At 44.7% G+C, this 20,640-nt stretch overlaps 1 protein-coding gene across 1 annotated transcript in view; it reads right to left on the bottom strand.

The window, feature by feature from the left end:
* Nucleotides 1-9,041: 9,041 nt before the first annotated feature.
* Nucleotides 9,042-20,640, bottom strand: part of PLA2G4A (phospholipase A2 group IVA) — a 62,860-nt gene continuing 51,261 nt past the window's right edge. The window contains exons 13-17 of the mRNA XM_017834963.1: nucleotides 20,194-20,448; nucleotides 15,345-15,529; nucleotides 12,255-12,450; nucleotides 11,901-12,058; nucleotides 9,042-10,468 (exon numbers count right to left, since the gene is read on the bottom strand). Coding sequence (XP_017690452.1) covers nucleotides 10,337-10,468; nucleotides 11,901-12,058; nucleotides 12,255-12,450; nucleotides 15,345-15,529; nucleotides 20,194-20,448 — 926 coding nt within the window. The 3' untranslated portion in view covers nucleotides 9,042-10,336. The remainder of the gene's footprint in view (nucleotides 10,469-11,900; nucleotides 12,059-12,254; nucleotides 12,451-15,344; nucleotides 15,530-20,193; nucleotides 20,449-20,640) is intronic.

Genomic DNA, 20,640 nt, shown 5'->3' with positions numbered 1-20,640 from the left:
GTCACTGACAGAGAGCTAAGACTGATACAGCTGGGAAAAAAAGATATAAAAGTGTATAACTGGAAGATACATTTATATATATATATGATGTAATGTGAAGATATTATAGGCTGATTTTTCTGTAGCTGATGTATTAAAGCTTTTCTGAATGCAAATGAAGGATACCTCAAGCTTAACCCCAATTAGCAGCAAGGAAAACATCCTGTAAATCCACCCCATGGTTTTATCAAGGGAAAGGAGCTGAAGATGAAGTGATCTTTTAATAACTTTATTAAATGGTATTTGTCTACATTTGTAGCCTGACCAACCTGGTCTAGTGGAATGTGTCCCTGCCCATGGCCAGGGGTTGGAATAAAATGAGCTTTAAGATCTGTTCCAACCCAAACCAGCCTGGGATTCCATGATTACTCAGAGCTGTCAGAAAAAAATGGGGGTGGACACCACCAATATTTAAAGGTGTTTTGAGGCAACTCCGAGATTCCGTCCTGCCCTGAACACAACGGACCCTCTTCTGTCTCTTGAAGGAGGGAAAGGGAGCCCTGAAGGTTTCACGCTCTGGAATTCGTGCTGTATCCACCTGCTTTAAAGCCCTGTTCCATCTGGAGCGCTGAGTGTTTTAATTAAACCATTTTCATGGCCCAACAACAGCAAGACACCAGAGCAGCCAAGTCACACCCAGCCACGCAGCGTTTCCTTCGCACATCGTTCCTGCCAAGCCCACGGGTGGCTTTTCAACCTGCTGCTCAGGCTTTTCCCCTGCCTGCATGGGGCACATTTTCCCCCTTGGATTGCCCTCTCCACCGAACAGCAGGATGACAACAGGCTCAAAGCCAGCTCAGGTGTGAGCAGCCAGTTTGCCAGCAAGGTGCTGGAAACTCTGCAAAGGGAAGAACATATTTATTCTCCCCGTGAAGCTTAACAATATGCTTGAATTATTTCACTTGAAAAGGGAGCTTTTCATGCATATATTAATACAGCAAAAGCCTATTCCATTCCCCTATTCCTTATAGCACTTCTTTTTTTGACTGATGTCTAAAGTCACCTCCAGCTGCCTTTGCAATTTGCTTGATCTGCTTACTAGCAAGCAATCAGTGGGAAACTCTGCCACTTTCTTTGTCTCCCACATTTTTCTCCTAAGCATAAATTACTTTAGGAGAGCCCTCTCCATCTTCTCCATGAGATTTTTTCAAGCACAGGAAAATTAACCTCTTACCCAACCCAGTGTGTGCTCTATATTTATTTACACCATTTATTGTGAGTGCCAAGCAGTGGAACAGATCAACAAATTTCTTCAAATTACTCCCAAATTTCTTCAAATTACTCCCAAAACTGAATTTAAACACTGCTAGAACGAAAAGCCTGTACAGTGCCTGGAATGACATATTTCCTCCCACATCACTGTCCTTTTTAGAGCTAAACCTGACCTTAATTAACACTTTCACTGCCACACCGACTGTTGTCCACGTGGCTGAACCAGCCTCATCCTCAAAGACCTGTAAAAGTAACTCAGGAAGAAGTTCAATGTGTTGTTTTTCCTTCCATGGTCTTCGCCGTGGTTTAAGTGTTTGCAGAACCTCAACAACGTGGGATTTCAGCACCAGGCCTTACCCTCAAGTGCCTGATGTGCTCAAACTCCTACCAAGAATATGGAATTAAGACCTCCCAGAAGTGCAACTTAAAGTTACCGTTTTTGCACCGACAAAACTTTCTCTGGAACCTTTTTTGCTTTTCACATCAAAGAAAAATATCCTGCATTAATTCTCAAACCAGGAAGCGTCAAACAAATTGTTAAAATTTCTAACCCTTACAAATTCATGACCTTTGGAGATATTTCAAGCAGGTTTTAGACAGTTCTGAAAGTTTCCCTAAATTCCAAAACAACCTTCAATATGGCTTTATGTGGTGAATTCCAAAACAAATTTATCTACTAATTGGAGAGAGGTGATTTTGGATAAAAATACAGACCCTGATGCAATTGTCTTTAATCAGAATCCAGGTGAATATGAGCCACAGTCTGATACAATATTTTAGTTGTCTTCCAGCCTCAGGACTTTGCAATTTGTTGTCAGGAAGACAAAATAAAGCAGGTAACTATTACAAGAGAACCCGTGAAATAATCACAGCCTTACTCACGTGGGTAAATATTAACCAAGAAGGAACTAAAAGTTTGTTTAGTTCTGGGTTAAAGACTCAAAACAATGCTGTACTCACAGGGGCTAATTGGTGTTCCAGTGTGGCTGAGGGATCAAGGAGCTTGGAAGTGCCACCAGCCAGGAAAAGGAGGAATTTTGTTAGTGTTTTGATGGATGTGCAGCTCTTAGAGAGGGATGCCTGTGGCAATGTGAGGGGAAGAAAGGATGACATTTATTCTCTCTTGCTTGGTTGACCTCCATTCCTTTTGCTCTTCATGGAGTCCCAGAATGGTTTGGGTGGGAAGGGACCTCAAAGCTCATCCAATGCCACCCCTGCCATGGGCAGGGACACCTTCCACTAGCCCAGGTTGCTCCAAGCCCCGTCCAACCTGGCCTTGGACACTCCCAGGGATCCAGGGGCAGCCACAGCTTCTCTGGGCAACCTGTGCCAGTGCTCTTCCCTCATCCCTGTGTCTGTGGGACTCCCCTTACTATGGAATTCTGACAAAGTAGGTATTTGAGACTTTCACTCGCTGCTTACAAAGTGCAAAAAGCCCCAGAAGCCCAAGAGGTGGTGTGTGCAACCTTGTGGCCTTCACAGGTTTTGAAGCAGGGGCAATAAATGTGGGAGATGAGAGTAAGCAAGTTTAGGAAATAGTGGCAGGGATTTTTGGGATCAAACCTCCCATCACATTATCAGTGCGTGTAAATAACCCACACTGCACCTGAACAGACCTCTAAAATAACAAACAAGAGATCTTACCTAGTGGAAGGTGTCCCTGCCCAAAGCAGGGGGCTGGAATGAGATGAGCTTTAAGGTCCCTCCCAGCCCAAACCCTTCTGAAATTTTTATGGATGAATGTGGGGAATGCCAACAACAGCAGTGGAAGTACTGAAGTAGAGCACACCCAGAAAGCATTGCCCAGAAGCCACAAAAAGCAGAGTTCCTTCACTATCTGCTGTTAAATCTGGCATATTCTGAATGTTTTGTTTGGTCTGTCCCTTTTAAAAAACAACTGCTATAAATATATGTATATTTATGTTGCATATAAAATCCTTACATGTCAAAATTAAGTCCAAGTACAGAGTCTTGTTTTCTTTCTTGCCTACTCAGACCAGAGTGATACATAATTTATCAACCATTTATCTTACTTATTTAGGTCTTTACAGCTGAAAATACCTACGGGCACAGAGCAAAATATTGGAGACACGTGAGGATCACACACTGCAGTTTCCAACCACAGGGCCAAGGTCACTCTCCTGGGCAGACACTGAGTTACTGTAATTCCTACTAGATAAAAGAAAGGGCCAACCGTTCTTCCTTGGCTTGTCAGCACCACAAAAGCACTGGAAATCTGAATTTTCCTACTTTTAGAAGCAGAGGTTAATTTTCTTTTTGTTTTTACGTGCTGTTGTCCCTGCTCGTTACATGAGCTGCAGGGCTGGCACAGGGTTTTATTGCCACAGAACCTCTAGGAAGTGGGTGGTCTGATGTGTAAATCACTTAGCAATTAACCATGAGTTAACTATCTAAACTTAGGGTCTTGAACAGCAGAACCAGGTTAAGCTCAGAGGCTCAGGGCATGGAGGCACTGACAGTGTCTTCTCCGTGTTTTCCTTTACCTTACCTAGAGAATCTTAAAACCACAAAGCTGCTCAACAATTACTGTCCTGTATCCACATACAGAATTATACTGCAAAAAGAAATGAGTGGACTTACAATTATTTTTACTGCATTACCTGTGAAAAGTAGAGAAACAGAAAAATAAAGTTTTGGGGGTGAGATTGATGAAAAAAATCTGATGACAAATTGGCAGCCATTCGTTACTTTAAAGGAAGACCGAAGCCTGTTCAGTTCTGCAGGTAAATAATTTCTGTCCCAAGGTTAATTAGCCCTTTTGCAGCTTGATGGGCTGATTGTGTCTGATGTGACTGATTTGGTCACAGCTGGGGGGACAACCAAGTTGCTCAGGGGTTTTAATGTCCTGCAAAAAGTGTGTTTGTGCATCCAGGAGGAATCTCAGGAATCATTAAATCCCCATTTAGTGAGCTCATACATCACAGCATTCAGCACCTGGGGAAGAGCTTGATCACCTCTGTGTGCTGGGGGAGGCTTGAACTTGCCCAGGTTTCAGCAGAGCAGCTCACTGATCCCTGGGACTGCCCTTCCTGCTCTGGATCCCATCACTCTGCTAAAGCCCCCCAGCCCACGGGAGCAAGGGGGAATTGGGTGGGATGTGAATTCCCGAGAACCCAAAGCATTAGGAAGGCACTTGAGCACTGTTTCTTCCTTCTCCCGGGAGATAAAGTCGGATTTTCAAATTATTGTTATTTTTCCTAAGCAACCTGTGTTTATTTAGACGCCAAAATACCGTTGCTTGGCTCTTACCTGTGGATTCATAAGATGAAGTTTTGTGTGTTTTGCAAGAGCTTTTTCCTTGGTGTCCCACCACACAGGGAACTGGGAAAATATGAGTAAAGGCTTTTTCCACTGCAAGGATTTGCCATCAGAAAACTGTGATTCAGTAGCATCTTTTAAGCCAACACAGTTTTGTTAAGTGCATCTTACAACATCTGAGCAATCATGAAAAGCCATTTCAATGCAGTTGAATCCTTCACTCTGACATTTATTACATTACACAGCAGAGCAGGAGAGTTTGCTTTCGTCACACAAACATTGGGATTTTACATTGGGGCAAAACAATAACACTTCACCAAACTGAGCTGTTTAGACCCGGTCCAACTACTGGGCTCTGCTTCCTCGTTCTGATTTGAAAGGAAATAAAATTTAAAATAGCAAATTCTCTTCAAGTCCATATGCAAGGCTCAGGTTACCACCTTCCTGTGCACTCTGTGCATGTTTGTCCAGCTCAGCCACCACTATTTTTGCAAGAGGAGCTTCGGCAAGGACAAAAAAGCATCAGTTCAAAAGAGGGAGAGGTTACTGGAGGCAAAACTACTTAACTGGTGTTTTCCACCAGCTTTATTGGACCGAGGGGAATGTGCTCACCCTGCACGGGCTGCCGGGGGCTGATCCTTCCCAGCCTCAATCCTCAGCTGTGAGCGGCAGGGCGGGACATCAGAAACAAGCTTTGGGGAAAGCCCAGAGCACAGGTCCCATTTTGGGTTCAAACCCCCCTCCCTTCAGCCTCTGCTCCTGCCACATCCCTCATCCCACCACACAATCCACTGGCTAACAAGTCACAGTTCACAGCCAACAGGGAGAGCCCCGGGGCTATGGATGGGCAGAGGGACCTTCACACCCACACCCGCCGGCTCAGACCCAACCTCAGCTCTCTGAGCTGGGTCTGTGTCTGTCAGGATTAGATAAACAGGGTCTGACCGTCACACAGAAATGTCCTGGAGCAAATCCCTGGGGTTTAATGAAACCAGACCAGAAGGAATGGCATTAAATCCACAGCTGCAAAGCATCAGTGTCTGTGCTTCCCAAACACGCTGGCAAAACACTCCCCCCCGCTTTCTTTTAGAGTCGTCACGTTGATTCCGGTTTGTGTTTTCCAGCACACGCCCTGAACAAAACGTCTGGAATGTGTTAGGCACAAGTGGGATGCAGAAGGTGCCTCCTCCTCGCCTTCAGTGCTTCCTGACCTGACTTACACAAGCCCCATCCCCTGCACTCAGTGCTGGCCCAGCCATCCATCCTCACCATTCCATCAAAACCAAAACTGATGGGGAACAGAAATAAAGCTGAATTACAAAATGACAACAAACTGTATCACTTTAGAATCATAGAAACATGGAATGGTTTGGGTTGGAAGGAATCTTACAGATCAGCCCATCCCACCCCCTGCCCTGGGCAGGGACACCTTCCAGTAGCCCAGGTTGCTCCAAGCCCCGTCCAACCTGGCCTTGGACACTTGCAGGTCTGTGAGATGCAGTCTTAGTGATGGAGTTTGTTCTGCAGTGGCAGAAGTTACAGTTTCACACCCAAAGTAAGATCAGAGTTGCCTATTTCTTCCCTGTTCACTTTTGACTTGGCTAAAAATACACATCTGGACGAGAATTCGAGGGAAACCCAAAAGCCAAAATCACTTCATAGTCCTCGGGTTTCTGTGACCAGTTTGGCCACAGCCTTCAAGGAGGATGCACTGGGAGAGCATTTTTCTGATTAAAGGCAAAAGTACAAAGTTGGGCTGTGTTAAATTCGCTGAGGTTTTTCTGGCAGGTCTTGGGATGGCCTCAGGAATGGGGCTGCTGACTCCAGGTGAAGATGGAACCACGGAGAAGTCCCAAGCACTGCTGAATGGTCCCCCACTGTGCAGACATCAGACACCCCTCCCACCCAGCCCATCACAGTGGGCTTCCCCTTAGAGCCCCTCATTTGCCCCCACCCATTCTGGGACCCAGCTGTATTTGTGCCATCCCTGAGATCCAGGTCTATCCTCTCACACCAGGATCCCCCCCAGCTCATGCTGGGAGTGCCTGCTTTGGCACTTCTATTCCCAGACATTTCCTGATAAAACCTAGAGACCCGGAGTCTTTCAGCTTGGCCTGTGCTGCCAAATTTCTGCTTGAGCCAAGTTCGTGGGGCTTAAATGGCCACATAAGGAATTCCTGTTCCTATTGCATCCAGTCCCGTGGGTTTTGGTTTGTCTAAAGGTTGTTAAGGATTCTCCCTTCCTTTCCTTGCCCCAGTGCCTGCCCTTCGCACGCACAGCAGTGTCATGTTTGTGTTGCCATGGGGAATTCCTGACAGCCTCTCCTTTGCACCTCTCGTGAGAAGGGCTGGTGGATGGAACTTAATGGGATGAGTCACATCCCTACCCAAACATGTCCCAGTGAGTGCCACAGCAGTAAGAGTGATGGGGAGGGGGATTTACAGCTTCAGGAAACACAAGTTATGTAAACACAAGTGCTTCTTTCACCTTGCAGTTCATGTATTGGAGGAGTCTTTATAATATATAGCAAGAAAATTTTTCATTTTTTAAATTATATTTTCAGGGTAAGTATAAAACTCAACCGAAACTCGTAACCCAGTTTACAGTCCAAGTGTCCAAGAAGACACCTGGGAGATGCTGTGGAACTATTATCTTTCCATCCCAAATGTGAAGTAAAGACCCCAACAAAAGGAGTGGGGGAGGAATATCCTTTTTTGGTTGCTAAACAAGGAGAATGAACAGGAAGCTGTGGAAAAACTGAGTTTTATGGCACATTGCATCTAAGTTCTTTGTGCTTATCTTTTAAGACTAAATAAAATAATCTGGAGACATTATTAAATTCACAATCCTTCTGGGACAGGAATTGTTCCTGATCAATGATAACTGACAAATTCAGCAACTGAGCAAGAAAAATGACACACATTGGGAGCCCTTCCACAAACTGCTCTCTAATACAGCCTTGGAATGGTTTCACCCTTTGAAACCTCTGCTTATCCCAGCAAAAAAATAAATCAGCATCCACAGAGAAGTAGGAGCTGACTGGTCAAGTTTCATCCCACAGACAAAACATGCCCAGGGGAATGAGGAAGAGCACTGGCTGTGGAACCATCCCCTGCCAAAAGGAATTTTCTTCTCACTGCTGCAAGCACGAGGTCAATGCTCCGGTGCCCTCACACTTGTCAGGTCAAGGGGGTTTTATTCTGAGCATCTGCTGGTGAAGAAAAAGGCAAGCAGAGATTCCCAACGTCTATCCCAGCAGCTGGAGCCTGCCAAAAGGTCCAGGGAAAGAACATGAGCCCAGGGTCAAGCTTAGTGTGAGACAGAGCCCAGCAGAGCTGAGCTTACCTACCACAGAGTCCTTCCCACTCACTCCAGGCCTGCCTGGGGGCACTTCCATACCCTTGAGGCAGAAAGCACCTTCCACATTCTGCACCTTAAGTCAGGTCTGACATCCAAAATAACTCATTCTCTCAACCCACCTTTTACTGCCTCCTAGGGAATTGTACCCTTGGCTGGAAAAAAGTACTGCAGGAATAAACCAGATGGACCAGGGACTGAAGGGAGGGAAATGAGAAATGAAGGACTAATTTTCTAGGCCAAGGGAAAACTCTGCGTGTTTGGCTTCACATCATGTGTCAGAAGAGGTTTTTTCCTGCATTATTCCCCTCTTTTCACATTATTTTTAATATAAAGTATGGCTAAGGCTGTAAGGCCCAGTGTTCTGCTCTGCTGAAGAACAAAATAAGAACCCTTTTCTAAGTTTCTGATCATACAGAGATGGATTTTTCCATTTGAAATTTATGGATGCAGATTTAACAGAGGCTTTTTTTTTGCAGACTGCAGTGAAATCACAGCTATTAATTTACAAAGGAGCTTCTGGGGAGCCCAAACCACTTCTAATGTCTGAAAAATCACAGAATCCCAGAGTGGTTTGGGCTGGGAGGGACCTTAAAGCCCATCCAGTGCCACCCCCTGCCATGGGCAGGGACACCTTCCACTAGCCCAGGTTGCTCCAACCTGGCCTTGGACACTTCCAGGGATCCAGGGGCAGCCACAGCTTCTCTGGGCAAAACCTCAGAACGAGGGGTTTTGAATGATTTTAGCAGAGGAAGGGGGGCTCTGGCACACAGACAAAGGGGGAACCCCCACACCAGCAAGCCCAAGAGGTCCCAGCAGTGGCGGGTCGAGAGCTCAGTGCACGTGGGGACACTGTCACCCCTCCCCAGACAGTCCAGACCACGAGTTTTGATGTACCTGCAACCCACAGCAGCACCTGCTCCTGCTTTTCATGACCAGAATCAGCTGTTGGATCCAAACAGGCCCGGAGGAACTTCCCTTCTTCCCCTGCTTTTTAAGAAATCCAAGATGAAAGGCAGCAAAGACCCACCACCCATTACCCACAGTGTCATCTGCCCCACACCATCCAGCTGTTCCACATCTCTTCAACAATAACAGTGCAAATATCACAGAAATTATCAAAATAAACTGCCTGAAAACAGCAGGTGGCAAATATAGTTTTATTCATTATCGTCTGATAACTCTGTGATAATACAAACTGTATAAAGCATGATAAAACTCTTCCATAAAATAGAGTAGGTACATATTATAAAATAAAAAAATACAAATATTACATTCCCAAAGGGAAATATAACATTAAAAAGAAAATATTACAATAATATAATGGTACCAGTTCCTTCCTGTATTCCGAAATTCATGGAAAATGTTTAAATTATGCAGCACTAAGACAAGTTACTTTCATTTTCTTGCTTGATTTTAAACATGCACTAATTCAAACAGAAATAAAACCTACTGATCAATGCAGAAAATGTTATTTAATCACAGAACACTGCATGTAGACTTAGAGCAACCTGGGATAGTGGAGGTGTCCCTGCCCATGGCAAGGGGTGGAACGATGTGAGCTTTAAGGTCATCCAACCCAAACCATTCCAGGATTCTGGGATGCAGTGGCTGTTAAAATAAATGCATTTTAATTACTTCCCTTCCCGTGGACTTACAGATTTTAGCAATTAAAGCCTTTGGAGATGCCACTGCGTTTGCAGAGTTACCTCAACACTTGCTGAGATGGGACTGAAACAATCTGTGGCTCTGCACCATCTTTTATTATTTACAGGACTCAAAAATATTATTTCAAATAACCCTTAAGACAAGAACTACTTCACATTCTTACCTGGGCACATTTTATCCAGCCCCAGTAAACATTCCCACTGTCCCTCTGCAGAAATGTGATGGTTCAATCATGGTCAAATGCAAAAGCCACTCTCAAGTTATGCATAAACATTTTGGTCAGGAATACACAAACTAACAACAATTTAACAGGCAGGTGCCAGTAGCTCAAGGATTCAAGCAATGCAATTTGGAGGATCAAAAAAGAAAACGTAAGAGGCTTGGGGTTTTGCTAAGTGGTACAGACGTCGTTAAAACAGCAGAAAGGTGGATTTCAATCTTTCTTTCTAATCCCATCCTACCTTTCAAGCTACGCCCAGTTTACATCAATTAAAAATGAATTACCCAAAAGAAACCAATGTTTACAATTTTATAAGGGAGGGAAAAAAAAAAAAAAAAGACCCTGAACCCGATGATCTCGAGACAAACCCCCCCTAATTGCACATCTGTTAAAATCAGGATCCCAGCACACTGAAATGTGTTTAGTTTAAAAAACCAGCAGTACAAAATGACACTGAAACTCGAGAAGCCCCAAGGAAACGTGCCGAGGAGCGGGTGAGGAGCTGCTGGAGGGGCTGTGGCTCCAGCTGGAGGGACGGGAGCAGGCCCCTGGCACGGCCTCTACGTGTGGTTGTTGTTGAGGTGGCTCTTGTTGAAGAACCTCCTGGCCTCCACACTGCTCAGGGACACCGAGCAGCGCGACGGGTTCTCCTTGCGGTACTCGATGCTCTCCAGCACGGCCTCCCTGATCACCTGCAACACAGGGAATAACAGGCATGGACCCACAGGAAAACCCCTTCTTCTGCTCCACCACTGAGCAAAGGCACTGAGGAGTTTTATTAAAAATGCTATTTCCTGACTGGATAAAACACTCATTTTAACGGGGTCAGTAAAGGTACGAGGTCAAGTCACACAACAATGTCAACTCGCACAACAAATATTTACTAACTGACAGAAAAAGCCCCTTCTGATGGGAACAACTCTTGCTTCCATTTTTAACTCTGCTCCACCACTGAAAATGATGAGTTTTATTAAAAATACTATTACCTGACTGGATAAAACACTGATTTTAATGGGGTTAATTAAGGTATGAGGGAGGCCACTGATGTCAAAGCACATAACAAATATTTACTAACTGACAGAAAAAGCCCCTTCTGATAATAACAATTCTTGCTTCCATTTTTAACTCCTTTGAAAATGATAAATTTCATTAAAAATACTATTACCTGACTGGATAAAACACTCATTTTAATGTGGTTAATTAAGGTATGAGGGAGGCCACTAATGTCAAAAAAGCCACACAACAAATATTTATTAACTGACAGAAAAAGCTCCTTCTGATGGGAACAACTCTTGCTTCCATTTTTAACTCTGCTCCACCACTGAACAAAGTATTTTTAATAAAACTCATCAATCCCTCTTACTTGACTGTATAAAAAACTGATTTTAATGTGGTTAATATAGGTATGAGGGAGGCCATCAATGTCAAAGAAGTCACACAAAAATATGTGTGTAAAAAAAAAAAAAATCAGTGTAAATACAGCATTTATACTTGAGTCCCAATGAAATTCAGAAGGGTAAATCAAAGCATTGAGAAAATCCATATTTGAAGGATATAAAAATAATCATAGAATATAATTATTATTATTTTAAAAAGGATAAAGAAAAAAATAAATATTGAGAATGATTAAATCTTTGCTTTTGTTTCCTTTGTCCTGATGTAACCATTTTCTTTACTATATTGATAACCCCCTCCCTCTGTCTTTATCTGGGGTGATCATTTACACTTTTCACTCTGCAGATGTTGGGATCACTATGTCGTGTTGCACCTACTATCAATTACAAATAATTATTATTGAGTTAGAAGTAGAACTGATAAAGAAATCAGTAATAGATCTTAATCAGCAACAGATAAAGAAATTTCCAATTTCCTCTTTTTCCAGTTAGAAAAATCAACGTGCTTAAAAATCTGAGTATACAATCCTAAATATTTTGTCTCCACTCCCCAAAGCCCCTTTTGCTCAGTTACTCTGAATGGTTTGGCATGGTGAAATGGCAAAAACAAGACAAGAACCAAATGAGAAAGTCAGGCAAACACTGAAGCAAAGGCCTGTATGGAATATTTAGGGTTTTACTCACATCACCCACTCCCCCACTGAACAACCTTTAAACCCTCCCAACATACATCTATGTTATTGAGGGTGTTGAACTCCATCAGGTCATGGAGCCTCTTGAAAGCCTCGTTGGGATACTGGAAGTTGAAGGTAGAGAAAGGTGTATTTGGATCATCAAAAATGTCAAAGTCTGCAAAATCCTTCTCTTCCTGTGTTTCCCTGGGAACTCCTGCACAGAACAAACACAAAAACACCACAGAAATGTTAGGTCTGATCATCCACCACCTGACTTTGGAATGGCTCTTTTGGATTCCCTCAGGGCTGCAGACGCATTTGGGAGTTATTTGAGAGCCAAAACATTTGTGGTGCATAACCACCACGGCATTCCAAAGGAACGGGGATTCAGCAGCAGAAACTGTGCTCACCTGGAGCTTTGTACTTCCTGAAGTCGATGTTGGCCAAGACAAAATGGATTATGGTGGGACAGTCCTTCTCTGAAGAGGTGTCCTTTGGTTTGAACACATAGCACTCCTTCAGGCCCTCTCTGTCAAACACATTGGGGTCTATTTTGGGGAAAGGCAGCTTGTTCATTCGAGCCCATTTCTCAGCCAGCAGAATTTCCTGAAGAGATACAAGGATTCAGGTGCATGAAAGCATCCACTGAAAAGTGAGGAGGTTTGGAGAGAGACATGGGGCAAACTGGTTGGTAGAAGCAATTAATAAACTATTCAGGGCCCAGGAAGGACATGGAGCTGTTGGGGCAAGTCCAGAGGAGGCACCAAGATTATTAGAGGGAGGAAGCATGTCTCCAATGAGGAAAGGCTGGGAGAATTGGAATTGTTCAGCCTGGAGAAAAGAAGGCTTAGGGTGACCTAATTGTGGCCTTGCAGTGCCCGAAGGGGCTACAAGAAACATGGAGAGAGATTGTTTACAAGGGATGGAGTTACAGGACAAGGGGAAAAGGCCTCAAGCTGCCAGAGGGCAGGGTTAGATGGGATATTGGGAAGGAATTGTTGGCTGGGAGGGTGGGGAGGCCCTGGCACAGGTTGCCCAGAGAAGCTGTGGCTGCCCCTGGATCCCTGGAAGTGTCCAAGGCCAGGTTGGACGGGGCTTGGAGCAACCTGGGCTAGTGGAAGGTGGGATGGAATGAGATGGTGTTTAAGGTCCATGATTCTGTGATATGAAGGACTGATCAAATCAGTCTCTGATTGATGACCCAGAGTGGCAAACTGAGCACCTCCTTCAGCCTCTCAGTCTCCACCACCAGCGCTGATTCATGGCAGGCAAAGAGCTGGTCTGGCCCACAAATCTTGGAGTGACTTTACAGAGGGAAAACCATCCCTAATTTGACCTGCAAGTGGAGTATCAGCACTATGGAAACCAAGGAGAGTTCACAAACACCAGGCCGTGCATTGTTGTGCTCAGAGTCACATCACAGCCCAGAGCGGCGTTTGAAAGCACACCGAGTGCAGAGAGCTGGAAAACAGGCTTTTTTCTTCCTCATGACAACTCAGTAAACAAAATAATTTGTAAACAATGACTCAAGAGCATGCAATGAGGGCGTGTGAGAGGGAGGAGAGGGAAGGTCAACAACTTTAATCGTGGTTTTCAAAGAAACAGGACCCTTCTTTGGGCAACTGTCTGAGATACGCAGGAGATTAAAAGATAGTGGGTGCAAAATGATAAACCAAGAGTGGAGTCACTGAGCTCAGCTGGCTAATTTCCCCAGCAAAGCACAATATTAGTGCTACCATAGAGACAGGCCCACTCTTGAAGTGGCATTTGCTCTTTGCAGTGCAAGCAGAACCAGTGGGACACACAGCCAGCAAACACAACTGGTTCCTGGCCTTGAAACCATGAACACAAAGCCTCTGCCTCTGGACTACATCTCTTCTTCTTCCACACCTCTTTGTGCCTCAGGAACAACACTCCATCCCCTTCAACAGTGGCTTCAGGAAAACAAAGGCATCATTTCTTTTTCCCACCATTTTTTCTTGTATCAAAGGATTTTTTTGCCTTTTTAAAACTACAGTTTAGAGAAAAGCCCTCCGGATGTCACTTGAAGTTCCAACCAATCTCTCTCCATGGTCCCCAAAACGACACAAAAAATTGCTGCTGATAAAGACAGCGCTCAATGTGTAGGGTAAGAGTAACAGGGATGACCATACACAGCCTTTTGCACAGGGTCCACGTGTGGAATGTTAAAAAAGGGAGGAAAAAGAGATTTCAGAGAAGATGGCAGTGCTGTGTCAGCAAATTTAGCTGATGGGGAAAATATTCATGACAAAAAAGGAGATATATTCTTATGCAAATAGAATATTAAAGGAAGAAACACTCTGGGATTCAGCGAATTAAGGAAAAAAGGAATTAAGGATCTCAGCACTAGGAAGAGTCTTCTCAGTGCTCTGTTTTTCGCAGTAGCCCCAAGAGACTTAGAGATTACAGAAATTACTCCTTTTTATTCTCCTGAAACTTGTTTGTCTTTGCATTTGACAACACTGATCTCGAGCTCATTTTGCTACTGCTGTTATTTTCTAACATCCTCAATATTAAGATGAAGGAAAAAAATAATCTGTTTGTTCCAACTGGAATTTGTCTGTAAAGCAACAAGCAACGTCAGTTGTTTTTCAAACAGAAATATTTTCTGGGCTTCCTTGAAAATTCTTTTTGAAATCCTCTTTGAAATAAATATGGCCTTTTTTGAGGATCACAGAATCACTGAGTTTGGAAAAGACCTCCAAGATCATCAAGTCCAACCTTCAACCAAATCCCACTGTGCCCACTAAAGCGTATCTCCAAGTGAGAACCTCACAGTAGCCTCTGAAGTGCTGTTCTTTCTGTCTCAGTTACCAAAATGACCCCATGTCAAGCCTTTGGGATGAGAAGGAGGTCTGTGGATACACAGGTTGTACAGGCACAGCTGTGCTTTCCACACCTGCCACACAAAACAACCGTGTCATTTACTCCCTGTTTTTCTGGTGCCTTTGTGCTCTGGCCTGAACGGATTTAAGAATCCTGCTGACACCAGTGCTGGGATGATCCCAGTGAGATGTAAATGGACAGCTAGCCCTGCTTCCAAGAGGTTTATTTAGCAATACCAGACTGAGTAAGATGATGCATTTCTGCAGGATGATGACATTCATTTACATCACAGCACACAGGGAGCAGCTGGACAGAGTTAGAGCACCAGGGCAAGGACAACTGACTTCATTGTTTAATACTGACATAAAATAAAACTCTGCAATCAGCATGAAAGCAAAATTTCCATAAAAACAACTACTTCAAATGAATTTCCTTCCTTTGAAATAGCCTTCTTTGTGTCAGTTGTGCCATGTAAACAGGAACTGAGACACAGGGCACTATTCTGCTTGATGTGGAAAGAAATATTCTAGTGTGTTGTAGCTACAGCAGCACCTTCTGGGACCATGAAATGTGGGAACAACATGACTGGAAGAATACAACTGAGTCAGTTTGAGCTCCTGACCCCAAAGGAGGGGATGGCCTGTCTTACTTACCTTGAAAGGAGGGCTGGAATCACTTGGCCTTGCTGAGAAATCAAAAGAGATGATGAGATCGACGCCCCTCTGAGGCCTCAGGATGAGGGGGTATGGCAGGTTAAATGTCAGCCCACTGTCCACAATGTGAATCTTCTTGCTCTTCACATCCAGTGGCTCATAGATCCTCTCAAACTCATCAGGATCTGTGCAGAACACAGGGAAACCAAAAAAAACCCCCAGTACATACGAGTTAAGAACTCAAGTTTTGATGGGCTTTCCAGTGTTTCCCCAAGGACTGGAGATTGCAAAGGATTTAAAATGTACAGGACACCCCAGCTAAACTTACCACGAACTCAAGTGTAACTCAAGCTCTTAACAAGTGGAGAATGAGGTGGGAAAAAAGGAGCTGGAAGGGCCCTGTCCCAATGCACAGAAATGGCTCCAGGCAACACTGAAGGGGACAAATGGCCAGGTTTGATCCCAGCCTTCCCACCTTCACCCCATCAGCTCACACACAAAGGAGAGAGTTTATGGGATGTTAACAGACAGAATCCAAATGCCCATCTGGCAGTGCCAAGAGGATGGTCCCAGACCCTTTTTGGTGGTGCCCAGAGACAGGATGAGCAGCAATGGACATAAGCTAAAACACAACAAGGAAGAACTTCTTTCCATGGAGGGTGGCAGAGCCTGGAACAGCTGCCCAGGGAGGGCCTGGAGTCTTCCTGTCTGGAGACATCCCAAACCCACCTGGATGCCTGCTTGTGTCCCCTGCTCCAGGTGACCCTGCCTTGGTGGGGGGAGGGTTGGGGGGGTGATGCCTGAGGTCCCTTCCAACCCTAACAGTCCTGTGATCCCCTCAGTGTCCTGTAACCCCTGCCCAAACCTCTTCCCCCAGGTTCCCTTTCCCTGTCCCTCATCCTCCCCAGCTCTTCCCCCTAAGAAGCCTCGACGTGGCTCTGCTTTGGTGTGATGTTTGTCCACCATCTGCTTCTGTCCATTACACTGGGACTACCAAGTCTTGTTTTCCAACTACACCAAATCTGATGACCTCACAACTCACTACTCCACCAGGAACAAAAAGAAATAGTGACCTATATCCATATCTCAGACTGCAGCAGAATTCCCTGTGAGCCACTCCCTGCCAGTGCTGTCTCAGTGTGGGACAAATCAGCCTCCTCTCTCAGCCCAGCTGAGGGCTGAAGGAGATGATGCTTCCCCTGTAACCCCAATATTCCCTGGATGCAGCTCAGGAAAAAAACAATTGATTTTTCTGAAGTCTCTTTGCACTTATCCAAGTCTCTGGATGCCCCTAAACAATCCCTGCTGGACTCAAAATTTTTCCCATGACGGTCTTTTCTTGCTCTGGATCTTTTCCAGTGCGTGGTTTTGCTTTTTGACTGAAAACTAATGCTCGTATCTGTAGAGGGCAGTGTGATCTAAGGAATGCTGGGTAGGATAATATAATTATTTCTGGTGTAATTAAACTTCCCAGCACCTGCTTATTTGCAACAGAAGTAATCTGAAAAAAAAAAAAAAAAGAAGACATTTTAAAGTGAAGAAAATCCATCCAAAATAATTCAAACTCTTATTCCTATCACTTCAGGATCCGTGAGAAAAATTTACTCCTACGAGCAGCAAAAAAAATCTCAGAAGAGATGCTTTCAATTTTATCTCTGTTGTTATTTATTAGAGGACACTTTTCTAAGAAATGAGGCCCCATTGTTCTACTATTTGCCTTGATTTCTAAGGGAGAGAACACTTTTAAATCATTGCCTATTGCAAAAGGGTTCTGTTTGTAGCCCTATTTTAGAACCAGATATATTTCATAATAATGACTTAGCATAAATCTATGAAAATAAATTAGTATTTATCAAATTCACCATAATTAAAAAAAATGGTAAAAATACACTTAATACATTTCCTTTTAGCACAAGTAGAGAAGTTTTGATTTCCTCTTCTTGTTTAAAGACATTTCAAAAGTAATTAAATCCTTGTTCTCCATAGAATTTCTAAAAATTGTGGAAACATTTTTGTTCATGTTTTGCCTTTTCTTACTTTACAAAAATTGGCCTTGGACATTTCCAGGGATCCAGGGGCAGCCACAGCTTCTCTGGGCAACCTGTGCCCCACCCTCACAGGGAAGAGTTTCCTCCAAATATCTAATTAATGTCATCAATAAATTTATAATGACCACAGATTGGTTTTAGTGATTACAGGAGAAATTTAACTTATGAGTTTATCTCATGCAGAGACAGATAATAAGAACTGTTTGGAAATAAAAAGAGAGACCATGTTCTAGAGACCAAATTTGTCCCAAACAGCAGCTCCAGTGGAAATATGGGAGATGAAAAGGGCATTTGCTTCTGACGTGCATCTGCCATAACAGTTTCCATAAACACTGAAATAAAGGAGCAGAGATTAGGGGTTATTTTTCCCTATTGTTTTCACGTGGCACTTGCTCAAGTCACTTTGGTGTGTTGTAACATCAAGTAAAGAAACAGAATAAACTCTGAGCTCACAATGAAATCATTGAAGGGGGGTGTAAAGCTTTGAAGCTTTTTGAGATGAAATAAGGAAACATTCAGCATAAATAGAATCTACAGAAAAGCAAATCCAAGGGTTTTACTTCCAGACCAAGCAGCTGGGATTTCTGCTGCAGGCACTGCAGCCCCTAAATTCAATCTTAGGAATGACTGTAACATCAGCTTAGGCCAGCCACAGTTCATCCTCTGGGAAGGTCTGGCACAACTGGAGACGTAAAGTATTATTTATATCCTTTTCGAGTCACTTATTTCTCCTTTGGAATGTCTGGTAATAAAGGAAAGTCAGTCCTAAAGCATTACAGACTTCTCTCTGTACTCAAGCTGACAGGTAAACTGCCAGTGGTAGAATAAATATGCAAAGCTTAAATGCATCCAGTGCCTTGGTAAATTTAAAATACTTCTATTACACCAAAGTTTCCTTTCTATCTATTTCCTTTCTATCTGCTCCTCTGGGCTCCTCAGCACTTGCAAGGAAAATTCACAGCATTAAAGTGCAGACACACTTATCACACCGCTGAATGATTAAATTTTACAGTAACTGCTGAAGCTTCAAGGGGTTTTTAACTATTCTTGACTATAATATTGCAGCTACTCGTAGCTGTCAGATTTGTGTCTTCAGCTTTCTGAGCGTGGGCTTCAGCTGACACTAAAACAACTGCTGTTATGTGAAACTTTTCCCACACATTTTAACCCCAAAGTAATTGTCTCAGAGGTGCAGGCTTGTTTTGTCAACCCAGAATTTTACTTCCATTGAAATTAAACCCCAGGAAGTCGATAGTTGATTCCGAACATTATCCACACGTCTTAATTATGCAAAATTCTCATCGACTGTCATTTTTTCCAACCATAAAATTTCCCACCCGCTTTCCTGCCTCTTTTACAACTACTATAAATATTAAGACTACCCAGTTGTAAACATCTCTGAGATGATAAAAATATTTAGAAAGTGGAGTCCAGATGGAAATGACTATCCAGCCACTCGGAGGGATTTGTTACATTAACAAATACACATCAGAGCGCGGCTGCTACTTGAGCTTGTAAATGACATCTGGTATTTACTGCTGCAGAAGGAGCAGTTGGGACGACCTCTGAGCAGAAAATAAGGGCTGAAGTGATGACTATTGTTACTGGGGATGGGTGGGAGAGCTGTGGTGCTATAGCACGGAAGGAACACGACCTTCAGAGAGCTGCAGTTCCTCAGTTTGATGGAAAACAATCACGGAATGGTTTGAGTTGGAAGGGACCTTAAAGATCATCTCATTCCACCCCCTGCCATGCCCAGGGACACCTTCCACTAGCCCAGCCTGGCCCTGAACACCTCCAGTGAACACAACAGCGTCAGAAAAATACTAGGAAACGAACTGATTGTCACTGAGAAGGGTGCAGTGAACACTGCACAGCAAAGCTTCAAAATCCAAATCAAACAAAATCCCTAATTCTTCACATCACAGCTACTGTCCCAAACACCACGTAACCCGTGGAGTGGGGGAAGACTTTGAACTCCTATGGCAAATTAATATTTTTCTGAAATTCTTCTCTTCCATCTGCATTCCTGCTTAAGCCAACATGAAACATCTGCACATCAGTCACACAGAAATGTGAGTGGCTGGTCAGGTGCATCCACACTGGGAAGAACATGGTGCCAGCAAAGCAAGGATCTACAGGCTGTGTCAGGGGAGGTTTAGGTTGGATCTCAGGAAAAGGTTCTTCCCCCAGAGGGTGGTTGGGCACTGATCAGGCTCCCCAGGGCAGTGGGCACAGCCCCAAGGCTGCCAGAGCTCCAGGAGTTCTCAGGAATGGGGGGGATTGTTGGGGTGTCTGTGTAGGGCCAGGAGTTGGACTGGATGGTCCTGTGGGTCCCTTCCAGCTCAGGGGATTTTATGATTCTACAAGTGCAGCAGTGTGTTGCCCCCACACATTTTTCAGAAGACAGTTACAAAATTCTGGCAACAGGGAAGCCCTGCAGGAGAACAAGGAAAGGTTTTATCTCATCAATAAGAGATGGAACAACACAGGACACCCTTTGGAGAAGGCCAAGAGAGTGAAAAAGTGGATGTAACGAAGGGCACCCTACACAAAAGCAATTTGGTCACCTCTGCCAGCAATTCTCTCCAAACAGAGAGCCACTGTCCCTCCAGAAGGGACTGGCTGGGGACAGGGGAGGGAGGCAGCAGTCACAAGTCACTGCATGGTGCCCTTTGAGCCCCCCAGTCACCTCACAACCTCTGCTGTCGGTCAATCCTCACAGGAACATTCTCCTGCTCCCAGGTACAGGCTTTTATAAACCTCCTGGTGTGAACACCCAGCACTGTCTGTGAACTGACCTGCAACGGCCGCGTCGAGCTCGTCCTCCTCCACGGACTCCTGGGTGAGCAGCTCTGCCAGAGGGGACAGGGGGTAGCAGCTGTTGAGGTTCAGCCCCAGCATGAAGTTGTGCACCTTGCCAGCACGGCCCTCCCGGGTGTTGAAGAGGGCACTGTCCCCCACCAGGGCCATGAGCATGCGCTGCACCCAGCTCTCCTGGCTGCTCTCCTGGCCGCTCTCCTGCTGCTCCCGCCGGGCCTCGGTGCTCCCCGTGCCTGCAGGGGCAAGGACAACACCCCAGCCAGGGTCAGCACAACACCCCGGCCAGGGTGAGCACAACACCCCGGCCAGGCTGAGCACAACACCCCGGCCAGGGTCAGCACAACACCCCAGCCAGGGTCAGCACAACACCCCAGCCAGGGTCAGCACAACACCCCAGCCAGGGTCAGCACAACACCCCAGCCAGG

This window comes from Lepidothrix coronata, unplaced genomic scaffold (genome assembly GCF_001604755.1).
Source record: "Lepidothrix coronata isolate B3197 unplaced genomic scaffold, Lepidothrix_coronata-1.0 Scaffold246, whole genome shotgun sequence".
NCBI lineage: Eukaryota > Metazoa > Chordata > Aves > Passeriformes > Pipridae > Lepidothrix > Lepidothrix coronata.
The sequence above is the reverse complement of the archived record's forward strand: the minus strand, read 5'-3'. Positions and strand labels throughout refer to the sequence as shown.